Below are 19493 nucleotides of genomic sequence, written 5' to 3'. Positions count from 1 at the left end.
GAGAGTCTGATAGAAATAACATTCTTCCATTTGACAGGACTCATGCACACAGAAATAAAGTCAACTAATCAGAGGGAAGAGGATAGTGTCTAATGAGTTGAAAATAAATGAGAGGCTGGAGGGGATGTGCAATAAATTTATTTCAAGGGGATATATGACATTGGATGTGTTTAACTTTAAGGCCAAGGCTTTGGACCTTAAATGAGAGGACCTTTTGATGGGTAGACGCCAAACCCAGTAAACAGCAAGGATTCCTTTAGTCTCCACCTATTTCCCCTTCAGTGAACAGATGTTTGGTATTCTTAAGAATCACTGGCCTTATCTAATAGGTGGGGCACCAATTTGAAGGCTAGGTTGGTTGTGTCTGATATATTTTTTTTTTTTTTTAAATTAAATAAATAAAAATCGTTACACACAACGCTGAGCATTCTAAGACAGGTAATTTCCGATGTTTGGGATGCGCAATATTCTGTTGCAATATGTTGAAGGGAGATTCTCTTTCTCATCCCTGGAGTGTTAAAAGGTACATGATTAAGGATAGATATTTTTTTAATCTACCTAATATCTTGCCCATGTGGGCTATTCTATGTTTGCGAGACAACTATGGAAATATAGTCACATATTAGTAAACGTAAAAGTATGAGTAGTACAGGTCTGGATGACCTACCAATACCAAAACATTTTTGGAGAATTAACACTCTGGAATCAACTTAGGCTAGAAGCTGGCACAACTCGATCGTCTCAGCTACAGAGGCGATGAGCAGATCACCTCTATGTAGCTGAATTACTGGCTTGCTATGAGCGCTGACCACAGGGTAACGCTCACACCAATCCGGCACTGGCAACCATAGAGGTCTCCAGGAGACCTCGGGTTGTTATACCGATACACGTGACCCACGATCAAGTGACGCGGGTTACCGGTGTGCGTATTTCCGGCCCAATGGCCGGAAGTGGCATTTAAATGCCTCTGTCAGCGGCATTTAACTAGTTAATAGCGATCCACCCGCGGCTATTGCAGGCACATGTCAGCTGTTCAAAACAGCTGAGGAGTACTGCTCAGAGTTTAGGAGGTGGGCCACTGACACGCAGTGGAATGACCCTGCCCTTAGGAGCCATTTTTGTCAGGGTCTGTCACCTAGGCTGCAGGATACTCTGGTGCAGTACACTGCTCCCAGGTCATTGGAAGCCGCTATGTCCCTTGCTATCCGGGTGGATAGACGCCTCAGGGAGAGGCATACACCAAATCTGCCCCCTAATGTCCTAGCTAGGGAGGAGGACACACCGATGCAGATGGACAAACCCATGCAGGTGGGAGGAATTTTGTCTCAAACAGGATTGCCTATGGTTCGCCGTGGTGTGGGAGCATGTTTCTATTATGCGTAGACTGTTCATTTCATCGGTGTCTGCCCAGCTCGCGCCAAAGTATCATTACCATCACATAAGCCGTGTCCCCTGGTCGTGTGGAGGGAGGCGACCAGGGTGTGTATATTTCCTCCATTTTCTCTTCTCAGTGTACTTTACATGCTGAAGTGGTGGTTGGGGGGGGGTAACTGAGACTGTACCGATATTGGTGGAAAGTGGAGCGGGAGTCAATTAAGTGGATGCTCGCTTTGTTCAAACCCATGGCCTGGTGGGTAGGACGCTAGCGAGACCTCTAAGAGTACAGGCCATTGACTTTGACCCACTCAGCCAGGGTAGGGTGACCCAAGTCGTAGACATTATACACCTCTGGATTGGGACTCGTCATGAAGAGTCCCTGTCGTGCTACGTCTTGGAGGGTATGCCAACTCCTATCGTTTTAGGCCTCCCTTGGTTGAAGAAACACAACCCAGTCATAGATTGGCAGTCCAGGTAAATAGTCAGCTGGGACCAGTCGTGTAAGGATTGCAGTCCGAGAGCTACGATCTCTGCCGTCTTTCTGCAACCTTCCCCTTCTTCTCCGGTGGGGGCAGCAGAGGTGCTGCCAGAAAGTAGGGGCAAGACTCAACCCTCACCACTAGCTAACCCTGAGTGTCGGAGTCCTCTTTGGAGGAGGGGTCAGAGGAAGGTGGTGGTTCCCTCTGTGCATAGTGGGGGTATTAGTTTAAGTAACTGACAACAGAGGCGTCCCCCTGTGTCATCAAAGAGTTCACCATCTTGTGACAAATGTGGTAATAAACGTTCAGGTCCAGACCTGTATGTGAACAAGTATGTGTTGGAGTCCACCAAAAACATCATATGGAAGTACCCAACTGGGACCTGGAGTTCTAGGGTGAATGGGTCGTATCGGGTGTCGGCCATTCTCAGCCCGGGGACTCTCCAGCTGGAGTTACCCCCAGTAAAGCACATACACATCTCATTCCACAGGTCGGCGCTCTGGAGATTTGTGTAGTCTCCGGAGCGTACGTTGTTGTCACCTCCATTGGGCTGCGTTCGCCGTAAATCTGAGGGTCAGGTGACTGCAGAGGTAAACTCTGGTGGATCAAGGCATCCTCACCGTATGTCGTTTTCTGGTGAGGTCCAGTATTGAGGGTCCAGAGGCCCCTCATTGAAAGGGGAGTACTGTCACAATCCATGTTTGGATTTGTGGCAGCTCCGGTTCCTCTCAGTTTAAAGCTTTTTTGCTTTTGGACCATCGGGGGTTAATGCCAGTTTTTCCCCTGCTGGCAATCTGGCATTACTGCAGTGCTGCTGGGTCAGCTGATGCAGGTGGTGACCACTCCCACCATCCTTTAAAAGGTCACCTGATGCGTCAGCTGACTGTTGGTGATACAGTTCCTTTCTGGAGAACAGGCTAGCAGGAGCAGCTCTCTGGTGTCAGCTATGTCTGGTGTTTGGAGTCCAGTTGCTATTGTTATCTGCGGTGTGGAGCTTAGCAGCGGAGTACATATGCGAAGTGTGGTGTTTTTGTTACCTTGTCCCTTTGGTGTTTGTCACTGCCCCCGTGTTTATTATTATGTAAACTAGACTAGCGCCCTACGCCAACCACTGCACTGGCTAGGCCAGTTTAGGTGACAGTGAGGGACGAGGTATCCTGATGGCGGAGGGGAGGACCCACATAGGGCATTAGGTGAGGTGCAGGGACAGGCTCAAGTTGGAGCTCAGGTGGTGACATCCCTCATTCCCTATTAGTAAGGCCTTTCTCTCCCTTATTTCACCTTTGTTGTGTGTGTTGTGCCGTTAGCTGACCGACCATCCGTTGGGTCGTGTCATACCGTGAAAGTCACCTTGTGACACCAACAAAACACAGTATGACCAAAGCAAGTGACATACTTAACGGCCCAGAAATGGCTTATTTTTGTATTGGGAACCCTGGATCCATCTACTCTTAGCAATGTGCCTACTCTGGGGCATGAAGGCGGACAGTCAGCATGGAAACCTGATCGCCGACAACGTCAGGTATTACAGTCTTGTCATACTGATGAGAAAGATTACAAACTGGGAACTGAATCTCATGAGGGATAATTTGTATATTCCTGGTGCATTCTGGGAAGAGTGAAGTGTTGTTGCGAGTCTGAGAATCTTTACGGTGATTCCACAGAAATTCGTTTTCTTCAATATGGAGAAAGAGATTACACATATGGTGTGCTGCAATGTGTCCTATATGTTTACAGACTTGCCAGAGGAAAAGACAAACTTTACGTGTAAGAAATAAAAGCTTGTGACTCTGTTAGAGGAAAAGGTGCAAAGTCTTCAGGAGATAATAGCTACACTGAAGCTCATCAAAGAAGATGAGGATTTCCCTGACAGAGCAGAAGAATCTGTTCAAAATGTTCCAAGAGAAGAACTTTTCATTGTCTCTGAAGAAGAAGAGAATTGGAAGCATTTGACCCAAGAAAGCAGGAGGATGAGGAGGCAGTCAGCACCCAAACCGCTAAAGAACTGCTATCAGGCTCTCAAGCAGGACAACTATGAAGATGTACATCAAAAAAGTGCTTGCCCACAAAGAAGAACCCAGTAAGATATCAGAAGTCTCTGGCATATTCTGCTCTGTTACCCAACCTAAAAGGCAAAAGAGGAAAAGGGTAGCACAATGCAGAAAAAAACATAGGAAGAAACTGGTATGGATCCAAGACTTGTGTCTGCCTCCTATGTGACACTAAGCCAAACTCATAGCTTGGTGCCATTAGGCCAAGTGTAGCCTGCTGGTGAGGAGCCAACTTATTTTTATTTCTTTTTAGGTGTTGGATCTTAGTGTCAATCTCCAGGTAGTTGTAGACCTCACCAATGATTTCCTGTGTCCTCCAATGAAGTACAAGAGAAAAAGAAATTAAAAAGTACTTTGCCAAACAGTGATCCTTGTGGTCTTCACTGAAGATTTCTACTCATTAAATGTGTAAATTATTACTTAGTTTTCTGTCCCTTAACAAATTCTCTATCCTTGTGGATGCATTATCCCTAATAAATCCATCTGTAGCTTCAGTACAAGATTGTAAAGCCCAGATAAATCACATCAACCGTATGATACACATTCAAATTTGCACTTGATTCCTCTTACAAAATCAGCCTGTTGAATAGCTAATACCTGTCTTTCAAAAATAAGGCTGTACCTCAAATTTACTACTCACCTGGGTGGTTATCTGTAGGAATCTCATCTTTACTCCACTCATCATCTATCACATTTGTCTCTGTAGTATTAATATGAGTCAGATCTTTATCCTAAAACATATATTGTAAAAGTCACAGACAGATAGAGAAGCCACATCTATGATCAGCTCCAATCCTGAAATCTCCACCGTTCTCATTACACAAGTATAAAACATATAATACTGGTGGATAAAACAAGACTGAGCACAAGACCTTCACAGCCGTCTACACATCATAGGGGAGGTCTCATGACAACTTATCTTCATCTACCTGATGCACTTGAGGAACATTGGGATTTTCTTCTGAACAGTCTTGTGGAAGTAGAGGACTGGAACATCTCTCTGGTGTTGTCCTTTGACTGGATAAAACTGTAGGAAATACATAAAGGAACTGAATTTATTCTTTACATACAAATAACTATATGGAATGTATTTAGTCCTGTCTATTACCTGGTGATGTGAGGGGCTGGGGAACCTCCATCATGACGTCCTTGTACAGATCTTTGTGTCCTTCTAAATACTCCCACTCCTCCATGGAGAAATAGATGGTGAAATCCTGACACCTTATAGGAACCTGACACACACAATGATACAGTCACCCCCCGATCCCTCCATAGCGTTACTGTATAATGTCCCAGCATTCCCAGCAGTGTCACCTCTCCAGTCAACAGCTCAATCATCTTGTGGGTGAGTTCTAGGATCCTCTGGTCATACATGTCCTCATGTATCAGGGGGTGAGATGGATGCCCTGTAATTGGGTTCAGGGATTTTTCCCATCCCTCAGACACAGGGACCTGACAGCGCTCACTAGAAGCCTTCTTCACTAATATATAATCCTGATAATGGAGAGAGACATTTATAAATCTCACTACAGACATTTCCAGAGTCCTCACCTCTCCAGTTCTGTCCATCTGTTATTCCCATAGATAAGAATGATGTAATGTGACGTCATCAGAATCTCTCACCTCTCCAGTAAGCCGGAAGAGGATCTCTAGGGTGAGGTGTAATATCCTCTCCACCAGCTTCTCCCTATCCCTATTCATTCTTGATGGGGCAATCAGGAAAATTCTCTTAGATTTCCTATATAACAAGAGGATATGATATTGTAAGGACCTGAATAGAAACAATAAAAGTCAATGTAAAATCATGAAGAATTCCATATAAAAAATACAATTGCTGAAAATAATAAGGGGAAACATATGAGGAGATATTTAAGAGCTTGTCCTATCTATAACATTAATGGAATAATAATAGGACACAGTTGTTACCTATCCAGGCTCCAACGCTGGGCTTTGTTTCACTTCCCTATCTAAGACCAGCTCCATTTGTGCTTGTGCATATCGGGATACTGTGCTAACCCAGCAAACACAGCTGGCATAATAAACTAAGGCCTTTTAAAGGGTACCTTTGAGCATTTTAAGCTAATAATATGGCACACAGGTTTTATAAAGCTGAAACTAGTCATACCTATATGCCTCACTGATGATGGCTTGTTCATTAACCCTTTTACCCCCAAGGGTGGTTTGCATGTTAATGACCGGGTCAATTTTTACAATTCTGACCACTGTCCCTTTATGAGGTAATAACTCTGGAACACTTTCATGGATCCCGGTGATTCTGACATTGTTTTCTTGTGACATATTGTACTTCATGTTAGTGGTAAAATTTACTTGATATAACTTGCGTTTATTTGTGAAAAAAAACGGAAACTTGGCAAAAATTTTGAAAATTTGAAGGAGGATATAATCACTTTCCCTGTTAGTCATGCATTTTCCACATAACCCAATATGTGGGGGCAAATGTCTATTTCACTTTTCTGTCATGCATACAACTTTAGATGAGGGGCATCCACACTCATAGGTAGGCGATCTAGTGTCACTTGGTCAATTATCACCACCACATAAACTCCTGAGAGTGATATTCAGTAGGGCTTGTTGCACTTATTATTATTATTTTTTATTATTATATCACCATTTATTCCATGGCGCTTTACATGTGAGGAGGGGTATACATAATAAATACAAGTACAGTAACCTTAACCCCTTCATGACGCAGCCTTTGACCTTAATGAATTGGCCATTTTTTGCAATTCTGACCAGTGTCCCTTTATGAGGTAATAACTCAGGAACACTTCAACGTATCCTAGCGATTCTGAGAATGTTTTTTCGTGACATATTGGGCTTCATGTTAGTGGTAAATTGAGGTTGATACTTTTTGCGTTTATTTGTGAAAAAATGGAAATTTGTCTAAAATTTTGAAAATTTCACAATTTTCAAATTTTGAATTTTTATTCTGTTAAACCAGAGAGTTATGTGACACAAACTAGTTACTAAATAACATTTCCCACATGTCTACTTTACATCAGCACAATTTTGGAAACAAAATTTTTTTTCGTTAGGAAGTTATAAGGGAAAACGAAATAGAGGGGACCTCCACCCAGACCCTTTGGGAAGCGCATAAAACAGTGCTGAGAGGCGAACTTATCTCCATTGCATCTTATTACAATAAAAAGAGACATCAGGAAGTCCAGAGCTTATACGACGATATAGCTGAGCTGGAGATGCGACACAAAAAAACCATTGACCATACAACTCTAGCCTCCATCACTCACAAGAGACAAAAATTGAAAGATATTCTTAATGCCAGTTCGGCGAAAATGTATACGTCATGGAAAAATAGAATGTTTGCGCATGGAGATAAGGCCTCCAAATTCTTTCTATCCCGGCTCCGTAAAAGGCAAGCCCGTACCCAAATCCACTCCATCATGAACACCCATGGTGTTACATCACAGAACCCCACCCATATTGAGACGGCCTTTCTGGAATACTATACACAGCTCTATAATCTCCGTCCAAGTGACACGGGGGCTCATATGCTGCAGAGAAGGTCAGACACTGCTCACTTTCTGCAGACGTTGAATCTCCCTACATTAACAATATCTCAACAAAATAAACTAACTAAAACTTTCACGCTGGAGGAGCTCCGGTCTACCCTGTCGAAGTGTCCTAAAGGCAAAGCCCCTAGCCCAGATGGGTTCTCGGCACAATATTACAAAACTTTCGCCCCCCCTCCTCTTGCCCCATCTCCTGAAGATCTGTAACGATACACTTGAGGGTCAACCACTTCCACAACAAATGCTCGAAGCCAAAATATCATTAATACACAAAGATGGCAAGGACCCGACCTTATGTAGCAGCTACAGACCCATATCTCTGCTGAATGTTGACCTGAAACTACTGGCCAGCATGTTTGCACGTAGGATTGCCGAGTTCTTGCCAAATCTGATCTCATTGAATCAAACTGGTTTTGTGGGCAGGAGAGAGGGAAAGGATAATACTCACAAAATTCTACACCTCCTTCAATATGCCAAAGCTCACAAGAGCCCTTTAGTTTTGCTGGGTACAGATGCTGAAAGGGCCTTCGACAGGGTGGACTGGATTTATTTGGAGGAGACGCTCTTACGCTTCGGCTTGCCATCTGCGCTAGTTACAGCCATTATGGCTATGTATCATAACCCGACTGCACGCTTCAAGATTAACAATTCATTGACGAACACATTTACCATCCACAATGGGACCAGACAGGGCTGCCCGTTGTCTCCACTGTTGTTTGTCCTGGCAATGGAGCCTTTTATTGATTTCAATACAAGAAAATCAGAGGATAGAGGGCATCAGAATATACAACTCTCATTTTAAAACGGCAGCTTTTGCTGATGACCTTCTAGTCCTCTTAGCCAATCCTCTAAAGGGTCTCCCTGCTTTGATGGCGCTAGTGGAGCAATACGGCAACCTCTCTAATTTCAAAATAAATTTGTCCAAATCGGAAGCTCTGGACTTTCATGTCCCCACACACTCCCTAACAAAACTAAAAAACTTATACCCGTTCACTTGGCCTAAGTCCCATATCACATATCTTGGGGTGAAGATAGGTAGATCAGACCGGGATTTATTTAAATTGAATTTTCTCCCTCTGCTTGACTCCACATAAGTCTCATTAAGCAGTGGAGAGACTCCTATCTATCATGGATGGGGAGGAAGAATATAATGAAAAGTCTGATTCTCCCTAAATTTACCTACTTATTTCAGATGTTACCCCTAAAAATACCATTGTCTTATCTTCAGAAAGTGAACTCCCTTTTCTCCATATATATGTGGAAGAGTAAAAAGCCCAGCAATTCTTACCGCTTGCTGACGCTCCCAAGGACATGTGGGGGGATGGGCGCACCAAACATCAGACGCTACTATAGAGCTGCAATCTTGTCTAGGACGGTGGACATCCTACGAGGTTCCAAAGATAGGCAGTGGATCGAGGTTGAGGAGGCACTTGCCCCCCTTCCTCTCAGATCCCTTTTCCTAATACAGTCCCATAATCGACCTAACACTCCTCTACTAAATTCACATACTAAAGCCATACTCAAAATATGCCAAGACTCCATAGACATCTTAGCCCCACCTCTCTCCCCCTTACTTTGACTCTCGGACATTCTAGCCCATTCAATGCCACACTCAGGGCAAACTAGAGATCGTCTAAAGTACTCTAACATTTCTATCTATCATTTACTACAGGAAGGATCGCTCGCTCCTCTCACGGAATTGCAGCATCACCCAGGTTTATCATCTTTAAACTTTGTCCAATACGGCTCCATCAAAGAATTTATAAAACGACATATTAAACATACCAATCTAGCCAGAGTTCTAACTAACTATGAAATGCTTTGCACCAGAATCTCTAGACCCAAGAAAATATTCTCTACTGTCTACCGGACCCTATTGACCTCTGATGCGTGCCCGAAGAGAGCATATATTTCTCATTGGGAACAAGACTTAGGTTATCACTTCACACCGGCCCAGACTCTTTATATTTATAAGCACTCCCATGGCCCGATCCAGTGTGTCCAAGCACAGGAGAACTCTTTCAAAATAATCACGAGATGGTTTCATACACCACTCCGGAGTTCTGGTTGGAGTGCAGATGCATCACCTACGTGCTGGAGATGCGGAACGGGTACTGGCAGCTATTTTCATATTTGATGGCAATGCCCCATCATCCTTAAATTCTGGCAACAAGTTGAGCGCCTTATTAATACCGTGGTACAGAAAAAACTGAGTCTGAAACCAGAAACAGCATTATTGAATTTCTTGATCTGGCCTGAACATAGAAAGGCATCGATTTTGGCCCAACATATTCTTGCTGCGGCCAAATTGTTAATATCGGTCCACTGGAAAACTACTAACCTTTCAACTTTACTGCAACTCCAGGATAAGGTTCACTTGCTTTATCATGTGGCAGAAACGGTGTCCCTGGTGAACCACGCTCAGGCTTCCTTCCTGGACATTTGGCAACCATGGGTTAACTATAGATCCTCATCCCTTACTAAATAAATTAAATCTTACTTTGTCGCATTCCACGACCTACCGTGTCTACCCCCCCTCCCCTATCCTCATCCTCCCCCTTTCCAACTATTTCCCCTCTTACTGTACCTATTCTTATCTCCATTCCTCTCTCTTTAGTCTTACTCTCTGCTCTCCTTTTTTTTTATTCATATTTATATCTATAGATGATTCTCTACACTTTGATTTTCAGGCAAGATTGGTACACCTGAACAGACTCAAATATGTATTACTTTATTCTTGCAATGGACTTACACTCCGCACCATAACCAGTTTGTCCGATTCTCTGAGGACTGAATCACTATCATGGTGCGGACCTCTTTTCTCACCTTGTTTGTTCTCATACTGCTATCAACCGCTCATTTCACATTACCTAATCCCGTTTCACGTGTAGGAATCGTAACCTTTATGTGAATGTCTTATTTTTACTCTTTAATAAAAAGAATTTTGAAAAGAAAAGGAAGTTATAAGGGTTAAAAGTTGACCAGCGATTTCTCATTTTCACCACGAAATTTACAAAACCATTATTTTTAGGGACCACCTCACATTTGAAGTTACTTTGAGGGGTCTATATGGCAGAAAATACCCAAAAGAAACACCATTCTAAAAACTGCACCCCTCAAGCTACTCAAAACTACATTGAAGATTATTAACCCTCTGTCCAATGTCTGTGTTCTTTTGCCCATATTAATCTTTTCATTTAATTTGCCAGTCTCAGATATGGCTTTTTCTTTGCCACTTTGCCCTGAAGGCCAGCATCTCGGAGTCGCCTCTTCACTGTAGACGTTGACACTGGCATTTTGCGTGTACTATTTAATGAAGCTGCCAGTTGAAGACCTGTGAGGCGTCGATTTATCAAACTACAGACTCTAACGTTTTTGTCTTGTTGCTGATTTGTGCAGCGGGGCCTCCCACTTCTATTTCTACTCTGGTTAGAGCCTGTTTGTGCTCTCCTCTGAAGGGAGTAGTACACACTGTTGTAGGAAATCTTCAGTTTCTTGGCAATTTCTCGCATGGAATAGCCTTCATTTCTAAGAACAAGAATAGACTGTTGAATTCCACATGAAAGTTCTTTTTTTCTGGCTATTTTGAGAGTTTAATGGAACCAACAAATGTAATGCTCCGAATTCTCAACTAGCTCAAAGGAAGGTCAGATTTATAGCTTTTCTAATCAGCCAAATTGTTTTCAGCTGTGCTAACATACTTGCACAAGGGTTTTCAAGGGTATTCTAACCATCCATTAGCCTTTTTAAACAGTTAGCAAACACAGAGCACCATAAGAACACTGGAGTGATGGTTGTTGGAAATGGGCCTCTATACACCTATGAAGTTATTGCATTACAAACCAGACGTTTGCAGATAGAATAGTCATTTACCACATTAACAATGTATAGAGTGTATTTCTGAATCATTTAATGTTAGCTTCATTGGAAAAAACTGTGTTTTTTTCAAAAATAAGGAAATTTCTAAGTGACCCTAAACTTTTGAACAGTAGTGTACATACAACAACAATTATTCAGGAGAACCCCTAAAAGCACATTATATAACTTGTCAGGAAACACCTATTTCTCCCTACTCCAATATACCCAGCAATGCTCCTGTGTTCTCTATGAAAGAGGCTTCCAGACTCTTCTGACAGCAATTTATCTCCTGTTGAAATTCCAACATGCTGGATTCCAGGGTAGTGGAGTTGGAGTCGGTATAAAATGGACCGATTCCCAAAATATATAATAAACTGAGTAAAGTAGTTCAGTGCAGGATGTGATGTAAGGCTAGGTTCACACGTAGCGGAACTCTCGCGGAAATTACAGTGAGAATTCCGGAATTCCATTCCGCGGGAAAATCGCATTTTAAATTCCCGCGATTTTCCCGCGGAAAAACTAGCATTTTGCTAGCGTAATTAGCTTGCAGAATTGCTAGCGTTTTCCAAGCGATCTGGAGCATCGCTTGGAGAACTGATTGACAGGTTGGTCACACTCGTCAAACATAGTGTTTGACGAGCGTGACCAACTTTTTACTATTGAGGCCGCCTATGCGGCATTAATAGTAAAAGATAGAATATGTAAAAAATAATAAAAAAAAAAAAATATTGTTATTCTCACCTTCCGACGTCCCGCGCAGCCTTCCCGCCTCTCTCCACGCTCCCGGTCCCAGTAATCCTTTGCGTCAATTACCGCGATGACGTCTGTTCTCGCAGGATCGCGACGTCTCGCGGTCATTCGCGATGACGTCGCGCGAATGACCGCGAGACTTCGCGATCCCGTGAGAACGGACGTCATTGCTCGCAAAGGCTTACTGGGACCGGGAGCGTGGAGAGAGGCGGGAAGGTTTCGCGGGACGTCGGAAGGTGAGAATAACAATAGTTTTTATTTTAATTTCTATTTTTTACAGGGATATGGTACCCAAAGCCCAGAGGACAGTCTCCTCTCCTCCGGACCGTGGGTACCATCCGCAAATGTTCTGCTTACTTTTCGCATGGTGTGCACAGCCACATGCGGAAAGTAAGCAAAACAATGCATTCCTATGGGTGCGGGATCGCCGCGATTCCGCAAAATTAATGAGCATGTTGCGTTTTTTTACCGCAAACCGATTCCGCCGCGGTAAAAACCACAGCATTAGCACAGCATTGCTGAATCCCATAGGAATGCATGGGATGCATATTTTTCGCGGCAAAATCGCGCGGTTAAAACCGCCGCGGAAACGCCACTTGTGAACTCAGCCTTAATGTTTTCGTAAGAATTTGGGAAGATATGAAATGTCCTATAAATGTCAGTTATGTTCCTAAGGATCTCGGCTTTCAGTTACGCTGATTCTGTGCTGCACTTTATGTAAACTGTGTTCCAAATTATTATGCAAAAAGAGTTTAGGAGTGATAAGGTTAGAATTTTTTTGTTTGTCATTTAAACTCATTGATGGTGATGTGTGTCAGGGCTCTTTATATCACTGAAAGCAATTGCAGATACCTGTGCAAATTAGTTTGGCAGGTGTGTCCAAATAAAGGCAAGACTACTTAAGAAGGCTGTTCCACATTATTAAGCAGCCTACATTTTTTGCCAAAATGGGAAAGAAAAAGGATGTGTCGGCTGCTGAGAAGTAACAAATTGTGGATTATTTAGGTCAAGGCATGAATACAATCAACATTGCCAAGACACTTCATCGTGATCATCGTACAATCAAGAAGTATGTAGCGGATTCCCAACACACACATGTGCGTGCTGATGAGGAAAAATTGAGGACTCTTTCCAACAAGCAATTGCGTCAGGTTAAAAGAGCAGCTGCAAAAATGCCTTGTCATAGCAGCAGACAAGTTTTTGAAGCTGCTGGTGCCTCCAACGTCCCCCGAACAACAAGATGCAGGGTCCTTCAGAGGTTTGCAGCTGTGCGTAAGCCATCCTGTCGACCACCTCTATCCACTGCACACAAGCAGAAACGGCTCCAGTGGGCCAAACCAGGGGTGGGATTCAGCCGGTTCTCCCCGGTTCGGTGGAACCGGTTGTTAAAAAAGCAGCCGGTTCTCCGAACCGAGGACATTCACAGCCGCGATCCGGAACTGTGTGCGGCCGTGCCCTCTTTTCTGTGACGCGGCCGGCAGCAAATACAGCTGCCCGCGTCACAGTGTATCGGGCAGGGAGCTGTGCACAGCCGTCACACAGCTGACAGCTGCACAGCTCCCGCTAGCCTCTACTTCCGGGTCAGGTGTCGGGCCTGCGCGATGACATCATCGTGTAGACGCCGACATGTACCTAGACGCTGGCTGCAGAAAGGAGCTGCTGGGGAGCGGTTGTGAGGTAAGAATGGGAAACTGTTTTCTTTTAAAATGAATATAGTGGGTGGGGGGCAGCTGTACATGATGGAGGGGGGTGAATGGGACTGCATATGATGGAGGGGGGTCCGGGGGCTGTACATGATGGAGGGGGGTGAATATGGCTGCACATGATGGAGGGGGGTGAATGGGGCTGCATATGCTGGAGGGGGGGTTCGGGGGATGTACATGATGGAGGAGGGTGAATGGGGCTGCACATGATGGAGGGGGTGCGGGGGATGTACATGATGGAGGAGGGTGAATGGGGCTGTACATGATGGAGGGGAGTGAATATGGCTGCACATGATGGAGGGGGGGTGAATGGGGCTGCACATGATGGAGGGGGGTGAATGGGGCTCTACATGATGGAGGGGGGTGAATGGGGCTGTACATGATGGAGGGGGGTAAATGGGGCTGTACATGATGGAGGGGGGTAAATGGGGCTGTACATGATGGAGGGGGTGAATGGGGCTGTACATGATGGAGGGGGGTGATTGGGGCTGTAGAGGATGGAGGGGGTGAATGGGGCTGCACATGATGGAGGGGGGTAAATGGGGCTGTACATGATGGAGGGGGGTAAATGGGGCTGTACATGATGGAGGGGGGTAAATGGGGCTGCACATGATGGAGGGGGGTGAATGGGGCTGCACATGATGGAGGGGGGTGAATGGGGCTGTACATGATGGAGGGGAGTGAATATGTCTGCACATGATGGAGAGGGGGTGAATGGGGCTGCACATGATCGAGGGGGGTGAATGGGGCTGTACATGATGGAGGGGGGTAAATGGGGCTGTACATGATGGAGGGGGTGAATGGGGCTGTACATGATGGAGGGGGTGAATGGGGCTGTAGATGATGGAGGGGGTGAATGAGGCTGCACATGATGGAGGGGGGTAAATGGGGCTGTACATGATGGAGGGGGGTAAATGGGGCTGCACATGATGGAGGGGGTGAATGGGGCTGCACATGATGGAGGGGGGTGAATGGGGCTGTACATGATGGAGGGGAGTGAATATGTCTGCACATGATGGAGAGGGGGTGAATGGGGCTGCACATGATGGAGGGGGGTGAATGGGGCTGTACATGATGGAGGGGGTGAATGGGGCTGTACATGATGGAGGGGGGTGAATGGGGCTGTACATGATGGAGGGGGGTGAATGGGGCTGCACATGACGGAGGGGGGTGAATGGGGCCGCACATGACGGAGGGGGGTGAATGGGGCCGCACATGATGGAGGGGGTAAATTGGGCAGTACATGATGGAGGGGGGTGAATGGGGCTGCACATGATGGAGGGGGGTGAATGGGGTTGTACATGATGGAGGGGGGTGAATATGGCTGCACATGATGGAGGTGGTGAATGGGGCTGCACATGATGGAGGGGGGTGAATGGGGCTGCACATGATGAAGGGGGGTGAATGGGGCTGCACATGATGGAGGGGGTGATTGGGGCTGCATATGATGGAGGGGAGTGAATGGTGCTGTACATGATGGAAGAGGTGCGGGGGGCTGTACATTTTGGAGTGGGGTGAGTGGGGCTGCACATGATGGAGTGGGGGAGTGAGGCTGTACATGTAGTGGGGCTGTACATGTAGTGGGGCTGTACATGATGGAGTGGGGCTGTACATGATGGAGTGGGGCTGTACATGATGGAGTGGGGGGAGCGGGGCTGCACATGATGAAGGGGCAGTGGGGCTGCACATGATAGAGTGGGAGGAGTAGGGCTGTACATGATGGAGTGGGGCTGTACATGATGCAGTGGGGGGAGTGGGGCTGTACATGATGGAGTGGGGCTGTACATGATGAAGTGGGGGGAGTGGGGCTGTACATGATGGAGTGGGGCTGTACATGATGCAGTGGGGGGAGTGGGGCTGTACATGATGGAGTTGGGTTAGTGGGGCTGCACATGATGAAGGGGGAGTGGGGCTGTACATGATGGAGTGCGGCTGCACTTGATGATAGGGGGTAAGGGTGACTGCACAGGATGAAGTTGGGGGGTAAGGGGGACTGCACAGGATGAATTGGGGGGTAAGGGGGACTGCACATGATGTGGGGGTAAGAGTGATGCAAATGATGATGGGGGAGTGGGGCTGCACATGATGAAGTGGGGGGTAAGGGAGACTGCACATGATGAAGAGGGGGGTAAGGGGGACTGCACATGATGAAATGGAAGGGGGTTAGGGGGTTGCAAATGATGAAGGGGCACAGCAGATGAAGTGAGGAGTGATAGGGGACTGCGACGGATGAAGTAAGGGAACTTCAAATTAAAGTGGGGGAACTGCAAATGATGATGTGGGGGAGAGGACAGGGGACTGCAAATGATGAATTCAGTGTGAGTGACGGGGCACATCAATTTAATTCAAGGTGAGGGGGTGAGGAGAGCAAATGATGAATTGAAGGTGCGGGGTGAGGAGAGCAAATGATCTATCTGGAGAACAAATAAAGAATTTTGAGTGAGGGGGAGTAAGTGATGTATTGAATAAGGGGTAGAGCAGTTGATAATGAATAGAGAGTGGGTGCGAAAGACAAGACAATGAATTGAGGCGGGAGGGGCATGTAAATATAATGAATCGGTGTTAGTGTTAGAGCGGAAAGTACATAGTGGGGGGCGTTGAGGTTGAAGTGCCTGGTAATGAATTGGGGCAAAGAGTACAGGTGCAATTTATATATTAAATGGGGAAAGTGGCATTTATAGTTAGTGGGTGCACAGTGGTAGATTATAATTTATATTTGGAATGGTGAGTTGCATAATAACCAATTATGTATTAATGGTGGGTGCACATCTGTATTTAGATGTGTAGTGTAGAAGAAAGGGAAAAAGTGGGGAACGTGCTCTGGAAGCCATGCTCTAGGTAACTGTGTTATTTCATGCAGAGACTAGTCCTGGCTGGAAGAAGTGATGGCGGTCTGTGCTGGATGAAAAAGAAAAGCAAAGATGAAGGACTTCAGCTAGAGACGTCACTGGTGAGTCAGTGTGTTACCTGTACACTGACAGTAAATACAGAGTTTCTGTATACAATTGCACTTAGTATTGTGTTTTTAATTAATGATCAGTATTGTAGCATTCAGTCACTATCTGGTGGTAATATGTGGTCTGGTCATGGTGTGGCGCTATTTGTTCCTTGTATGTGCTATTATTCAGTCACTATGTGGTGGTAATATGTGGTCTGGCCATGGTGCGGCGGTATTTGTTCCATGTATGTGGTTTTAATCGGTGACTATGTGGTGGTAATATGTGGTCTGGTCATGGTGCAGCGTTATTTGTTCCTTGTGTGTGGTATTATTCGGTGACTATGTGGTGGTAATATGTGGTCTGGTCATGGTGCGGCGTTATTTGTTCCTTGTATGTGGTATTATTCGGTGACTATGTGGTGGTAATATGTGGTCTGGTAATGGTGCGGCGTTATTTGTGCCTTGTATGTGGTATTATTCGGTGACTATGTGGTGGTAATATGTGGTCTGGTCATGGTGTGACGATATTTGTCCCGTGTATGTGGTATTAATGGTTGTTTAAAAAAAATGTAAATGTATGTGACTCATTCCCTTAAAGAAAAATACATAAATATATATTTATTTTTAATAGTTTAGAGTAGAGTAGGGCCCGGCCGAAAGAGTCTCCCGTGTTGTGGCATCAGCTTAAAAATTATTTTGGCCAGAACAAAAGCTGCTGGTTATATGAGTGATCTGGTGTTTGATGGTAACTGTTAATATCAGAATGTAGTGCACAGCCTGGCCAGCCGGTCAGTCAAGTGAGACAGCTGCATAGAAATATATGCAGCTGTCACACTCGGGTCAGGAGAGTCGCTGGCCAGAATGTGCACTGTTCTGATCTCATTCCAATTTATTTTTTTTTCAACTGTTTGACTGCGCCCCTACTTGTATATGTTTGAGGAAAAGGTGTGTGTAAATGGGTGTGGCTTAAAAAAATGTGTGACTTAAAAATGGGTGTGGTTTTCTTACACATAAACACAGAACCTGTTGTTAAAAATTTGAATCCCACCCCTGGGCCAAACGATACATGAAGACTGACTTCCAAACTGTTTTGTTCACCGATGAGTGCCGTGCAACGCTCGATGGTCCAAATGGATGGAGTGGAGGATGGCTGGTTGATGGACACCCCATGAAAACACGGTTAAGGCGCCAACAAGGAGGAGGTGGAGTAATGTTTTGGGCTGGAATCATGGGGAGAGAGATTGTCGACCCCTTTAGGATCCCTGAAGGGGTAAAGATGAACTCCATAATCTATGTGGAGTTTCTAAAACAGCACTTCCTGCCATGGTTTCAATAGGAAGAACCGTGCTTTCCGCAGCAAGATCATTTTCATGCATAATGCACCGTCTCATGCTGCAAATAACACATCTGCATCTCTGGCTGCTATGGGCATAAAAGAGGACAAACTTATGGTGTGGCCACCATCTTCCCCTGACCTCAACCCCATTGAGAACCTCTGGAGCATCATCAAAAGGAGTGTCTATGATGGCGGGAGGCAGTTCACATCTAAGCAACAGCTCTGGGAGGGTATTCTGTCCACATTCAAAACAATTGAAGCACAAACCATCCAAAAACTGACAAATTCAATGGACGAGAGAGTTCAGAAGCTTCTTTCGAACAAGGAGTCCTATGTGCAAATGTATCACCACCTAGAATAAAGTTTTGACTTGAAAACTGTTTGATTTCATTTTGTAATAAGCTGATAATGCTTATAATTTCACAATTCACCATTTTTTTGTTCAAAATAAAAAGGTTGAAAACTCTGCTGTGCATAATAATTTGGAACATGCATTTTGAGTGTTTCTTATTTTTAAAAATATACTGTTTTCATAGGCAGTTTGTTCAAAAACATTGCAATTATACTAGAATATTAGATGACTGGAAAATAACAATGACTGCAATTCATATAGGTAATTTAGAGAAAATATGAGGAAATTTTTTTTGCATAATAATTTGGAACACAGTGTACATGCTCAGTAGTGAGACAGTGCGTTATTAAGTCCGAGTCGAGAGTCAGGGAAATTGAGGAGTCGGAGATTTGACTCTTAGTTTGGCTCTGCCTGAGTCTTCGCTCTACAAACTTCATGTGTCAAGGATGTATAGGGAGGCCGCTATACAAATTAGAATATTGTACAATCCTGTGGACATCTTGCCAATACTTTATACCAGACCTGAGTAAAATGTGGTCTGTGGCCACATGGAGTTCTCTGGCTGTTCCTGGGTGGCCCACTTACTGGGACAGCTAAAGGGTTGGAAACAGTGGCCTCTGGCTCCATGTGGTCACCTGCTGCCCATCATCTCAATTTCACTGGTTTCTGCATCCACGGGATTCAGATACCGGTAAATACAAAGATGAAGAAGGGAGTCAGAAGATCCCTATTTCACCATTAATACTGTGCATCTGAGCGTGCAGCAGGTGTCACTACTTATCGGTAACTGTGGGGACATCATAGTGTGTGGAGACATCAACTATGTGAAAGGCTGTGTGGGAACATCATACTACACAAAGGGCTGTATGAAGACACCATACTTTTGGGGAGTCTGTGTGAAGATATCATACTGTGTGTGATGCATTATACTGTACAGCAAGCCTTGTGGGTGACACAAAACTTTGTGAACAGCTTTGTGGAGACATCACATTGTGTAAGGGGCTTTGTGGGGACATCGTAGAATGTGGAGGACTTCATAGGGACATCATGCTGCATGGAGTGCTGTGTGGGGATATCATACTACACAGGAAGCCTTGT

General features: G+C 45.0%; 1 protein-coding gene across 1 annotated transcript in view; it reads right to left on the bottom strand.

Moving 5' to 3' along the window:
* The window catches only part of LOC141051080 (uncharacterized), a 54761-nt gene that overhangs the window by 11188 nt on the left and 24080 nt on the right, over positions 1-19493 (bottom strand). Inside the window, exons 2-6 of the mRNA XM_073547939.1 lie at positions 5531-5645; positions 5222-5401; positions 5016-5139; positions 4837-4934; positions 4548-4638 (exon numbers count right to left, since the gene is read on the bottom strand). Of these exons, the coding sequence (XP_073404040.1) occupies positions 4548-4638; positions 4837-4934; positions 5016-5139; positions 5222-5401; positions 5531-5608 (571 nt within the window). The 5' untranslated portion in view covers positions 5609-5645. The remainder of the gene's footprint in view (positions 1-4547; positions 4639-4836; positions 4935-5015; positions 5140-5221; positions 5402-5530; positions 5646-19493) is intronic.

Source organism: Dendrobates tinctorius, unplaced genomic scaffold (assembly GCF_039654945.1).
Source record: "Dendrobates tinctorius isolate UK_male_01 unplaced genomic scaffold, ASM3965494v1 ptg000155l, whole genome shotgun sequence".
In the NCBI taxonomy this organism is placed as follows: domain Eukaryota; kingdom Metazoa; phylum Chordata; class Amphibia; order Anura; family Dendrobatidae; genus Dendrobates; species Dendrobates tinctorius.
This window is presented reverse-complemented; position numbering and strand designations above follow the sequence as displayed.